This window comes from Camelus dromedarius, chromosome 16 (genome assembly GCF_036321535.1).
Source record: "Camelus dromedarius isolate mCamDro1 chromosome 16, mCamDro1.pat, whole genome shotgun sequence".
Lineage (NCBI taxonomy): Eukaryota > Metazoa > Chordata > Mammalia > Artiodactyla > Camelidae > Camelus > Camelus dromedarius.
The window spans coordinates 43528220-43541244 of record NC_087451.1 but is presented as its reverse complement, the minus strand read 5'-3'; the positions used below and the strand labels follow the sequence as shown (position 1 = coordinate 43541244).

The following is a 13025-nucleotide window of genomic DNA, read 5'->3' as shown; positions in this document are numbered from 1 at the left end:
GTGTCCCTGCCACGACTGTCTCCTGGGCTCCTCAGCTCCAAGTGGACCCCATGCTTGAGAATCCTTGATGAGAAGGTAAAGCTTATTGAGAATTAATCCTGCCAGTAGGTGGGCTGTCCAAGGTGCAGAGCTGATGGCCTGTTCCCAGCCTGGGGAGCAGAGTTAGGGCTTAAACATCAAGTTCCTCTAGGCCTCATCTGATGGCTTCCTTCTACCTCAATTTCACTGGGTGTTGGAGGGCCTGCCTTCATTTGGAAGAAAATGCATGAGATCATGTCTAGGGTGGATCATGGACTGTTTAGGGATGGGCCCAGGTGGGTGCGTGCGTAGTGTCTGAGGCTTGAGGACTAGATGTGGGGCTGGAGGGGGCTGGGGAGCTGAAGGAGTAGGGGCAGGTTGGCAAGCTCATGGCCCTGTAATACAGGGACATCCTCTGTTACTGTATTGGCCTCAGCAGGCCTTTTGGTGCCTTTGTGCAAACTGGAAAATGGCATCCATTATTCTGGGTGGATTCAGCCTGTGTAGCTTGGCAGGCAGAGCATGGGCTGGAATTCAGACCTTGTTGCACAGGGCACAACCTATACAACACACACAAGGCCCTGAGCTTGGGCCTTGGACCCCCCATCCAGAGGGCACCGGATGTGAAATGAATGTCTCTGTCTTTTGAAATTCTTGGAAACAGCATGGTTAATGGGTAGAGGAAGAGTGGTTGTTACCCTCTTTCCCTGACCTGTTGTTGACTGGGGGAGGCCAAGACAGAAGCACATCACATTTCCAGAGTTGGACGGATCAGGGAGTAGGGAGGTGAGAGTCCTAGCTCAGGCTGCTGGGGCTGGGATACCAATTTCTCCCTTAACTTCTGCAAGGGACTCCAGATCAGCCCTGCCTCTCCCCATGGCCCAGGCCAGAGTTCAAAAGCCTCCCTGCACTTTCTCCTTGGGTGCACACCCGTCCCATGTCAGGCACCCCTGGGAGTCTATGAGGTCTCCCTATGCGGCAGTGGACGTTGTCACCTGAAGAGGAGTTTCTTTGGGTGTGACTCTTGTAGCCATTTCCCTCCCCTTGAGCGCTGGCAGTCTCACCAATTAGAAAGAGAAGAAACCAGGGTCTGCCCATTCTCTCTGTGCCCCTGGGCAGGTGTCCCTCCCCCGTTCCCTGGGTGTAAACTGACAAGCCCCAGGTCTCCTTCGACGCTCAGATTCCTGAGTCGGGGACCTCTAACCCTGCTCCATTTCTCCCCAGGGATGCCGTTCTGAGTGCCTGACTGCCTCGCCCCGAAGGATGGCCTCGGATGGGCATTAGAGGCACCACGGCCCCGGGCTCCTGTCCCGTCCGTCTGTCTGTTATCGTCTGTCTCTCTTGACATCAACGCAGCTCCACCCCCTCCCGTCCCAGCCCCCAACGCCAGCTTCCTGCGGGCCCAGAGCCGGCATGAACTCTCCCACCGAGTCGGGTAAGAGCTGGGAGGCTGGAGAAGGCACGTGGGGTGGCTTTGTATGTAATGGACTGTATATGGGTTTCCAGCCCTGGCCAGCTGACCTGAGCTGTAAGGGACGAGGGGGTCAGGAGTGGAGAAGCATCGTGAGAAAAGGACAGAGGCAAACCTGAAGTGGTTGACCACGGGGTAGACCTGGGAACTGAAGGGTCGATGGGACTGTCCAGTCTGGCCCTGGGAGGGCATGGGTCCAACTCTGTCCTCATGCCTGCCGTCTCAATGCAAGGGACTTCAGTTCCACACCACCCTTCCCTGTTTGCCGACGCAGGCAGGGCTGAGAGGGAGGTGTGTTCCTGAGCCTCTCTGGGCGGTCTGGGGATGATGTTGGACGAAGTCCCCTACAATAGCGGAAAGCCCAGCTTCCTTTCTGTGGTGACGTGCTCTTCATGGTGGAGTGTTCCTCTGTGTTCCGTACTTTTTTCTTACTGGAGGTTTGCAGGGCTTTTGGGCTTGTTGGGATGTGTGGTATTGGGATGGGGGTGCCATGATGTGGTGGCAGAAGAGACTTGGCTCTCTCCTTTGAGTCCAGGTGGATATACCCTGGACATGGTAGATTCCTAATTAGGGGTCTCCGATCCTGAGATTTCCTATTCCCCCTCTGCTCCTAGGAGCCTGCCTAGTGCTTCCAGAAATAGTCTATGGGTGGGACTCCAGGCAGCTTTGTGTACGGGTGGATCTGGGCATGTGCCTATGAGGATGTGTCCAAGTGGCCAGAGCTGGACCCTCAAGGAGTTTCACAGAAGGGTCACAGGTCAGTGTGGTCAGAGTAATAACTGTCTTCTCTCCTTGGCTGTCTCCTTCTGCACAGACTTCAAGGGTCAGAGTCCATCTTCCTCAACTTTAATCCGCCACAGCCTATCCTATCCCTTACATCTTTTTCTGCAGGGGTGGAGCATAGAGCTCCTTTTTTTTAGAGATAGGGAAAGAAACTAAGGCCGAGAGATGAAAATCCATTTGCATACTTACCTGGCAGGGGAGATACCATGGTCATGAGGGTGGTTTTCCCAGGGCGAGCCTTATCCTTTGCACTCCGGATGTGCTGACCCCTGCGATTTCCCCAAATGTGGGGAACTCAACTGCATAATTTGTGGTGGTGGGGGACTGTGTTCACGCTCTCCCCTGAGAAAAAAAAAGAAAACCCATTTGCAGGATGGTACCGAAGCAGCATCAGGGAGGCATCCAGGCCCCCTCCCATCTCATCCCCCATCACTGCTGCTGGAGGTCCCTGACCAGGGGCCCAGGGCTTCCAGCAAATTCAGGGAAGCAGAAAGCTTGCGGGATTGGTTGGCTTTGTGACATTTGTTTTGGTCAAGGCTGTGCCCCCTCTTCTTTCCCTTTCAACATGACATACTCTGGGCACAGACAAAGTAGAGTGCCAGCTGCAGAAGGCTGGCTCCTGAGACTCACCAGGTCAGCTTTGTGGTTGGGCTGCCCTTCTGCAGGATTTGTGGTTCTCCCTCAGGTCCTCCCTCTTCTGCCTTGCCTTCATTCCCCCTGCAGGAGCTGTGCCGGGTATTAGACTGGGAGAGGTCTGTGTGACCCTGGTACTGGAGGGTGGGCAGCCAAGCCCTGACTTCTTGCTTCCTCCTCTGAGGCTGGGCTGACAAAGGGAAAGGAGGCCTGGTGGGTTGTCATGAGTCCCTTGGCCATCTCAGCTGGACACTGCCCCTCGCAGGGTCGGTTGTGCCCGGCAGGAGTGCCCACCGCTTCTTTCCTCTGAGCAGCTACGCTGACCTGTCCAGGTGCCAGCTCCAGTCACACCGAGCCTGGGGTCTAACCCGTGGCCAAGGGAGCAGGAGCTGCCCAGAGACATCTGTTTGTTGGTGGCTTGGGAAGGACATTTTCTAGCTTTGGGATTTTATTCCCTTACAATGAAAGGCTGAGATAATCAACCTTGGATAGATGCCTTTCCATATGCTGGTGGTCCAAGTCCCCCTTGTAGCCACTCGTGCCAGGACTGGTGGGAGCTGGACGTGTCCATCAGCGCTGAGCCTGGGCAGGAAGGGCTTCCAGTGTGCGGGGTGGGGGGGAGTGGGGGAGGGGAGGCTATAGAATTGGCCACGCCTCCTGGCTGGCTTTCCAGCTCCCCCCAGCAGGGGGAGATGCCGTCTTCTTGTGTTCAGGAAGGAGGGAGAAAAAGAGGGGCCCAGAGATTGGGAACCTTGTTTTAGGGCTGTGGCGAGGCCTCAGGTCTCGGATCACTGCTTGCAGGCAGTGCCCTGAGGCCCTTCGCACTGAGTTTTCCTGGGGCTCCAGGACTGGCTCTCCCCCCTGTGCAGTGGGACCCAGCGTCTGCTCTTCCCAGAGCCCAGGGTGGCAGCTGGGCTAGAGCTGCGGGTGTCCGGCGCCTGGCAGGAGCCTGGAAACCACATGCCTTTGGACTCCACGGAAGTCAGATGAAACCACGAATTGTAGCTGGAGCACGTGGGTGTCTACTTCCCGCGTAGCCACCTCGCAGGGAGCCCCAGGAAGAGCGGGAGGTCCGGGGCTGGGGATAGAGGTGGGAATGATGAAAGTGGTTAGTCTCCAGGGCCTGGCCGCTCCAGCCCCTGAGCACCTCCCACCTTCTCCCAAAGTCCTGAAGACTCACTCACTCCCCTTTCCTTAGGGCACAGAGCAGCAGCAGGCCTGGGTGAGGGGCAGTTCTCTGCAGTTTCTCTCAGTGCGGGAGCTTTCCCACTTGGCAAGTCCTCGCTAAGTATCCCCAACCTGCCCAACCCTGTGTTTGGCCCTTGGGGAAACAGAAGGAAAATAGAAGATGGTCCATCCCTGCCCTCATAACAAACAAGTTAGTAGGAGAGTGGATTCCGGGTGAGGGGAGGCATGTAGAGATTTCAAGAGATTTCCTTCTGGGACTGGCTCGTCCTCCCCCGGGGGGGGGGGGGGGAGCTGATCCACTTACCTCTGGGCCCTGCGGAGTGCCAGCATTTGACCTGATTAGCCTCCTTTGCAGACCTGAGAGTACAGGCGGAGGCCATTGCTGGGGCTGCCCCCTTCCCCGAGGATGCCACTCCCTGGTGTCTGGCTCCTCTTCAGGCAAAAGGGAACTTGAGGAGCAAGGCTTTATTTTACCGGAATGGATCATGTCTGCTCCCCTCAGTAGGACCGAAGGATGGACAGACTGTGCCCCCTGCCTGGGCTCCACCCGGCCAGCCTGGAGGAGCTGCCCAGGGGCCTCGGCCCGCTCTGTCCTCCAGGCCAATGCCCAGAGGAGAGGGCAAGAGTACGGCTCGTCCCACGAGCCAGTCTAGACGGTGACAGGGCCCCAGGAGGAGGTGGCCAGGTTCCTTAGCCCCAGCGTGGGAGGGAGACAAGCTTCAAGACAACACCTGCCTGCCCAGCACCTCCCAGCTCGCCGCATACTTTCTCTCTTTCCCTTTCCCAGCTGCCCCCTCCTTTTTGGGTGACCAGAGAAACTGGGGCATAGGCGTGGGGTGGAGCCAGGAACCTCGGTGTCCTGCCTCCCAGCCTCAGGCTCAGGCTCTGCCTCTGAGCCCCTGGGGGAGGCGGGCAGCTGGCCCTGAGAAGGAGAAAGTGGGTCATAGCCAGCGTAGGGCAGGGGTCTAGGAAGTGGACTCCTGGTGTCCCTTCTCCACTTCGATGCCCTCTGGTGCCCCTCTGTGCTCCCCATAGATGGGGATCTGCCCCACTCTTCTCTTCCCTGCTCCATCCTTCCAAAGGGATTCAAGCCTTAGCATAGAATGGTTGGAGGAGGCAGGATCAACCCTAAGGGGATATGGAAGATGCCAGAGTAGGTGTTCACGTTTTTCCTGGACTTGGTCTCAGATGAGAGGGTTCAGCCAGCACCTAGCATGGGACCTGGCACATGGCAGCTTCCGGGTGATGCCGATGGGCTCCGGCATGACTGGACTGTTAGTGCAGGAGAGAACTGGAGGGCAGGTGGGCCTGATGTCTCCGGGGCCCCAGGGCAGCTGGCACCCCACGATCCATCTGGGGTGCTCCCCAGCCAGCTGTTGGCTTTTTAATTTTTTACTGTGCACAAAGCAGACCTTGCTTTCTTCCTTTTGGTCAGAGTCCCACCCCAGCCTTTTGGGCCCAGAAAATGGGAGCCTTCAAGAGCGAGCTTTCATTAGAGCACTACATTGGTTCTCCTCCTCCAGATTTAGCGGGTTACGAGGCCTGAGCCCAGCCTCTGCAGGAGGAAACGAGGTCATTGAGACTCTGGAGGGGATGGTGCTGGCTTCGAAAAAGCTCATGTACCCCTTGCTTGGTGGGTGCTCTATAAGCTTTGTGGGATGACACATGGGCGAGCTGGATGGGTGGGTTTGGAGAAGAGAAATGAACTACGAGGAGAGGGGCTATAGAGCAGGAAGGATTGTGGTTAAACATTAGGAAGACTTTGATGTATCACTTGAATCTCAGCAGGAAAAAAAAAAGAAGACACTTGTTCTCATCCCAGGCTTCCCCTCTTACTGCCTTGGAGGATTCTGGGAATGGCAATGAGGATTGCATGGCCATGTCTTTACTTCCCACTTCGTGCTCTTACTGGAAATCGTAACTGCTGGGAACTACTGTGAGCCCCTGGCTCTGGCCACTGCTGGTTGCCCAGTCTCCTGGATACTCCTAGCTTCGGGGAGTTCTGTTTCCTTAGGTTTCTGACTGCTCTGGGTTCTGGGTGCCCTGCTTTTGAGTCATTGTAAGTGATGATTTCTTCTCTTCCAGAACAGGGCTTCCCTGCCAGACTCTCCTGTGCCTGGGGCAGGCAGAGAGAGCCAGGACAGGGCCAGCCAGCCCTTCTGGTTGCTCCCAGCTTGGGTGGGTGGAGTCCTGTCTGGGAGGGGCTGCTGCCCCCAGGTTTCTGGGTTCCCTTGAGTCTGCTGCCTGTCACCCCACTGAGGGCACCTTGGCCTTCCCTTCCCTTGCTCTTGAGAGAGCCTGGTTGGCCAGGATGAGGTTGGGACAAAGAGTGGTGAACAAAGTCCCTGGACCTACCCTGAGGTGTCCACCAACTCCAGACCTCTGTAGGAAGCACTGCTCCATCGCCAGTTTTCTGGAGTCTGCCCTGGCTGAGAGGCTGAGGCTCCAGATCTTTGTTTAGGTCCTGTGTCCCCCAGCTCACCGAGTACACATCTTGCCAGCCAGCCTAGGGTCTGGGAGAGCCCTCCTCTGCCACTTCCCCTGTCCGTGTGCTCCCCCTACCTGAGGGCAGGAGGCCTCTCTGCTGTCCCTGGCTGGCGGGAGTCACAGCCACTGTGTCCTTGGTTGGCCAGCTTCTCCTGGGCTCCCGACAGGAGGGTGAGGTCATCCAGTCCGGGGAGAGGACAGGTGTCCCTGGCTCTGTGCCTGGAGTTGGGGGCAAGGAGGGGCCAGTAGGGGTCTCCAAAATAGCAACTGTGACATCAGGAAGGGGGAGGGGGACACAGACCCAGGAATAACCAGGCTATTAAAAGGCTCCAGTGAGGTCAGGGGGCCAAGTGGGAACTCTGTATCAGTGGGAGGCATAACCTAAGGAGAAAGGACGGGCCAGTAGTGGGCCGGGTAGGCGGGTGTCAACAGTCTTCATCGTGCACAAGCCTTAGGTCCGAGCAGGGCCCAGGAGCAGGGGCTGCTCTGCCAGGCCTGGGTCTGGTGGGGAAGGGCTGGATGCTGGCGGCTTCTTGACTCTTTTTAGCGGGGCTCCAACCTCAAGTCTCTTCCTACCTGGGTACTGGGGGTCACTGTACCTGTTAATGGAAACCCTGGGGCAGCTTCCTGTGCTTCCTGTGCAGGAGGCAGTGGGCTGTGGTGGTTAGGGCTCAGACTTGAACTTCAGACATCCCAGTCCTACCATTGAGCAGCTATATGACCTAGGGTGAGTGACTTAATTTCCCTGTGCCTCGGTTTCCCCGTGTGCACCTATTTCCTGAAGTTACTGTGCCAAATAGATGGGGTAATGTATGTGCTGCTCTTAGCATTGCACCTGGCACTTGACTCGAAGAGCTACCTGTGCTCTGAGAGTGCTCCAAGGGCGAGGCCTGACCAGGAAGAGTCTCCCTGCCCCCTGGAAGGAAGCCCAGCAGCCTCTGGAGGCAGCACCCCTAATGGGTGGAAGGGAGCTGCCATTTAGCTGCTGCTCAGGGGGCTCCCTGCTAAGGGGATAGGGAGGCACCTCCCAGCTCTGAGAGAGGGCAGAAGTTAAATCAACTCCCATGGGCTGTTAGAGAGACTCCAGGGAAGATGCAGGGTTAGGCGGGGTGGTTCCTGTCTGCTGCTCTCTCCCAGACCCTTCCGTTCCTTTACTTGCTCTGGTTGGTGAGAGGGAAGATAGAGGATGGAATCTGGCTTTTGGGGCTCTTGCCCCTCGCCTGCCAGGACCAGCGCCAGAGCTGCTCCCAGAAGCATGGGTATTCCAGCCCAGCCTCTGGCCACCCGGCTCTGTGGCCTTGGCCCTGAGTGCAGGCCCTCCCCCTTCCCATCCCCCCTGCCTGGCGCTTCCTCCTGGGATGGAACGCGCCTCCCCCCCACCCCCCTTGGGGCCTCCGCCAGGCCCGGGCTCCTGGCAGCCGGCCGGCGGCTCCCTGAGCATGCTCCACCTATTTATAGACAGGGCCCTCCCCCAACTGCTATTTCAGTCTTCTGCCAGCTGCCGGCGGCTCATTCGGGAAGGAGGAGCAGGGAGCCGGCCCAGAGCTGTCACCCAGGGCTGGGAGGGAACACAGAGAGCCCGCCTGCCTGCTCAGCTCTCCTTCCTGTCTCCTGAGCGCTCAGCCATACCCCGCTCCTGGGGGCTGGGGAAAGGCCAGTGGTCAGATGCCCCTCTAGAGGGGAGCTGGGCCTGTAGCTCCGGTGCCTCCTGGCTCCTCCTGCCGCCAGGAGTGCCCAGGCCGGATGAGGCACCTCCCCACGGTGCGGGTCCCAGCAGCAGTGGCCTGAGGGAGCCCTCGAGCGGAGCAGTGAGAGCCCCACCCGACCACCTTCCCTTTGGCTGACTCCCGCCTCGGGCGGTCCCCCTCCCTGGCATGCTGCTGGTGCCCAAGGCTCAGGGGCTTGTGGAGATGCTGCAGACCATCTATGAGACGGAATCCTGTTTCTCAGCAGATGGGATGCCAGGCCGGGAACCATCCTTGGAAATCCTGCCTCGGACCCCTCTACACGGCCTCCCTGTGGCAGGTAAGTGCTTCAGTGTCCCTGCCTGCCCTCTGTCACTGGGCATCCTTGTCTCTGGGGCTGAGCATCTGGCTCCAAGTCTCACCCAGACGGGTTCCTGCTTAGATCTTTCTAGAGGTCTTTGTTGAGAATATGGATGGTTAGGGGAGGTGTGCTCACTGAGATGGGCTTCCCTGCTCTCTCTGGGCCAAAGCCTGCCCACCCCCACCATCATGCCCTCCAGCTGCACTCTGCGGTGTTTCTTCGAGTCCCTTTGGCCTCCGGCAGGGTCGACATCAGCTGCTGGGGGCTGTGGATTACTAGAGGATCTTGGCCTAGTTGGCACCATGGTCAGAGGGGAGGAAGTGGGTCAGTGACTTGCCACCAGGCTGTCCTCTCCCCAGGTTGGGCAAGGAAGGAAGCTATAACCGGAATGTCCATAAGAATAAAGGCTCCCCTGCTTTTCTGGCTGGGTTCTTGGGGGCAGAGGGTCCAATGCAGTGATTTCTGCAAGTTGCTAGTCAGGAGAGCCCTGGGAATCACACTTGGGGAGGAGGCTTGATGCAGCTGTGGTAGAATGGGCAGAGGCTGGCAGCTAGGGTGTCGGGGGCCTTGGCTGCTGACTTCCCCATATCTCTCCTTCCCCAGGCCTTGGTTTATTCCCACCTTATGAGAATGAAAGGATGTTACTCAGGCTCATACGGCTTGAGGATTGCTAGCTCCTGTCACCTTCTCAGCAGGGATTCTTTTGGCTCTTGGCTGGGGGTGGGATCCCCCTGAGCTGGGCCACTCCCTCCCTCCCTCCCAGGAACCTGTTGGCAGCATCAGGCCTTTCTGGCACCGCCTTCCCACCAGGCCGGCACCACAAGATGCTTCCTCTAGGGAGGGGCCTGCTGGACCCATGCCTGCTTGGCCCCTCCTGGTAGTGGCTGGGCACTTGGATGTGGGCGTCTGTGTGTGTACGTTTGGGGAGTCTTTGCCTCTGGGTACATGGGTGTGGGTCCCAGGCCTTGAATTGGAAGGTGGGAGCCATGTGCTTGTGCAGGTACCTGTGATTTAACTCCAAGCCGTCCAGGGTTAAGGTTGCAGCTGGACTGGGAAGTGTAAAAGGATGAAGGTTTGGGGGAAGATTTGGAAAACCCTTCAAACAGGGCCTACCATCTGCCTAGGCAGGGATGCCCTGGGAGTCTCCTAGGTTCGGGGCATACCCATAGGGGCCAGCCCTGAGGGTGCCCATGCAGGCCCCTAGGATGGGTGTGTAACCCCATGCAGAGTCTCTGCACAGTCCCCCTGGGAGGGATATAAAGGTAGAGGGCTGGTCTAGCCCTGGTCTAGTTGAGCCCACAGCTCTAACTGAAGACCCTGCTTGCTGACCCTTACCCTGAAGCCTTTGGGAGTCATGGTGGTCTCTTGGAAAGCAAAGGGCTGACTGTGCAGGGCATCTGCTTGGGGGCAGCTCCACCGCATTTGGCAGATGCCATATCAGTCCACCCATCCTGCCCTGTCCCCACTGTCCCTTGCCTCCCAGAAGCAGTTGGCAGTTGGCCTGAAGTTTCCTCCTCAACATGTTCTCTCATCCTCTTTCAAGTTAGGCCCCAGATTCCTCGCAGGCTGGAACCCCACTACCCCCATGCCTTCTGTAAGGCTTCCTGGCTTTGCACAGACTGGGCCCCCCACCCCTTGGCCAGTCCCGCTCTTCAGATCCCTGTCCCCCCATCACCCGACACACACACACTGCCTAGCCTGAGCGGTGGCGTGGTCCATGCTGGCAGGAGGGAGGTGTGAGTCACCTCAGCAGCTCGGGGAGAGGGCTAAGAATGTTCCCCCTGCGCAGCTCTGATGCCGTGTCTGTGACGCGGCTGGGGACAGATATAGGCCTGGAGCTCTGCTGCCTTGTTTTTTTTTTGGACTCTGGAATGTAAATAGATGTTTCAAATAGAAACGCTTTAACCTTTGGGTTAAAAAAAAATCCACCCCGGATAAACACGGCCATGAGGGCCCAGGCAGCCTGGTGTTCCCCGCCCCCCCACCGGGCCCCATACCCCGCCTCCTCTCCCCATCTCTTGATCAGTCTCCAGACAGGATGCAGAAGCCTGTGGCTAAAAAAGCAGGTGTCCAGGGACGCTTCTTGGGCAGTGTGTGTTGTCAGGCCTCCCAAGCTGGAGGGTTTGGGGAAAGGGGGCTTCCCAGGATGGGTGCTTGTCCTGAAGTCTTTGCCCACTGCAGCAGGCGGTCTTTGGAGCCCTGTTTTAGAGGCGTCCTTTTCTCTCTGGGCTGGCTGGTGCACTGCCATTCCCCAGCACTTAGCACTGTGCCTGGCACATGGATGAATGAATGTTGCTTGAGGGGGCTGGCATCCAGGGTGGACAGCAGGAGTCCTGAGCTCTATTCTGGGGCTTGGCCCTCTGGGTGGATAGACAGATATGGTAAGTTGCCCCAGTGGGGGAGCCAGAGTCTTGGCAGGCGAGCCCATGAAGGATGTGGGGCATTCTCTGCTGTTCCTGCTTGAGGAGGGGGACAGATCACAGCTTCTGCTAGTGCCATCAGATCTTCCTTGAAGGAGGGGGTGTCTGCCTGGCTCTTCCACAACAGCCCAGCCCACAGTGGCACTCTCTCATCCAGGCTTGGTCCCGGCTCGGGTAGCCCAGGAGCTTGAACCCTGGTGTGGGAGTCCCAGGGACACAGTTCTGGGGGATCCCCTGCCTCCCTTCTGTTGGGCCTTGGGTTTTCTTCTGGGCTGGACTGGGCAGAGCTGCTGCTTGGGCAACATGCAGGCTGTTATGAACAGACATGGAGGAGGAGTCTCCTTTCCCTGGTGAGGGAGGGTGTGAATCCCGATTATGCCAGGAAGGGATGCTGTGGATGTTGAGAAGCACCATGAGGTTTGGGTTTGGTATTGGAGTTTCCCCTGATATTCTTACTCCCATTCTTCACACCATTCCAAGCTTGGTTAGGTGTGTGGGTGTCTAGGTGTAGGGGCGCAGGGAAGGTAGGAAGAGCAAGACTGGGTGGGAAGGGAATTAATATTGTAATGTGCTAAATGACAAGGGTATCAGGTGCTTTCCTTACCTTATCTCTTCTAGGAAGGTTTTAATAGCCATGTTTTACAATTGAGAAGGATCAGGGAGGTTAGGGAACTTGCCCAAAGTCACAGAGTAAGTGACAGCTGGTCAGGGCTCTGTGTAGGGCCTCTGCTCACCCACATAAGAGCTTCCCTGTGCAAATTTTTAAAAGGCAGCCCTTTTTCCAGATGGCTGTATTCTCATGCTAGAGTGCATGGCATGGCTTAGCCCTTGGAACCTAGGCTAGATTTCAGCCCCCAACTTGCCCCTTCAGTTGGGTGGCCTTGTGCAGTACATAGCCTGTACAACCTTATGTGGCGCACCTGTCTTTATACTTCCAAAGTTTGTGCTCCTAGACTATAGAGACCAGTCTGGCCTTGGGTGGGGAAGGGGGTGGGTCCTGAGGTTTCTGAGAGGAGATTGTTTTCTATAACCCACTTGATCGTTATTTTTCCCTCCTTGTAGGGATTTTAGCCAAAGAGGGAGAAGGGGGCTCAGGAATACAGATGAACACCCTGTCCCATTCACACTACCTCCCCTGCCCCCATCCCCTCCTATCTCATCCCGTCTTCTTGTTTTTGAGACCCTCAGCTGTCCCTTCCCTGCTGCACAGCTGCCAGACAGGAAATCGGATTAACTGTGTCCATATGCACAGCTGTAACAGCTGTCAGGTTGGCAGCAGAGATGAGTGCAGCCAGCCGGGGGACACTGTGAGAAAGCAGTTCTCAGACTTACAGTTGCCACAGAATTACCAAGGGGATGTATTCAAAAGCAGATTCCCAAGCTTTGCCTCAATCCCCACCCCAAGGTTTGGATTTCCTAGGGCAGCCTCTGAACAAGTACTTTTTTTTTTTTGATGTGTGTATATATATATATATATATATATATATATTTTTATTGAAGTATAGTCAGTTTACAATGTTGTGTCAGTTTCTTGTTTACAGCATAATGCTTCAGTCATACATGAATGTACATTCGTTTTCATATTCTTTTTCACCATAAGTTATACAAGATATTGAATTTAGTTCCCTGTGCTATGGAACAAGCATTTTTAACACATCTCAGATGATTCGGATGTGAGTAGGCTCAGACCATGCTTGGAGGAAGGGCTTTGTGGACAGGGGTCATGTGGACAGGGTCATGGGGCCTAGCAGCCTGCCAGTGGGTGTCACCAGTCTCCCTAGAAGGCCTCAATGGGCTTTGGGCTCTTGGGAGAGGGGCCTCTTGCAGAGGGAGGTAGGCTGTTGCCTCAGTCGAAGTCATATCCAGCTCCCAGCAGCCTGGCAGTCTGGAGAGGGAGGATGTCTTGAGACACTGGGGAGCAGGTGTCTAAACCCTAGCCGGGGTAGGGGATTACAGCAAGTGGCCAGGTGGACAGGGCG

The 13025-nt window shown here is 56.8% G+C and overlaps 1 protein-coding gene and 1 non-coding gene across 5 annotated transcripts in view; both read left to right on the top strand.

Annotated features, from left to right (window-relative positions):
- The window catches only part of HDAC5 (histone deacetylase 5), a 34637-nt gene that overhangs the window by 4358 nt on the left and 17254 nt on the right, over positions 1 to 13025 (top strand). For 2 of the 4 annotated variants that reach the window (XM_031468667.2, XM_064495766.1), the window contains exons 2-3: positions 1243 to 1453; positions 8531 to 8605. In XM_031468667.2, coding sequence (XP_031324527.1) covers positions 1432 to 1453; positions 8531 to 8605 — 97 coding nt within the window. In that variant the 5' untranslated portion in view covers positions 1243 to 1431. Of the gene's footprint in view, positions 1 to 1242; positions 1454 to 2176; positions 2247 to 8530; positions 8606 to 13025 lie in introns of those variants that run through there. The other 2 variants (XM_031468668.2, XM_031468664.2) reach the window with 2 other exon arrangements.
- Positions 2454 to 2617, top strand: LOC116158026 (U1 spliceosomal RNA). The gene has a single exon (XR_004142256.1). It is a non-coding gene; the product is annotated as a U1 spliceosomal RNA (small nuclear RNA).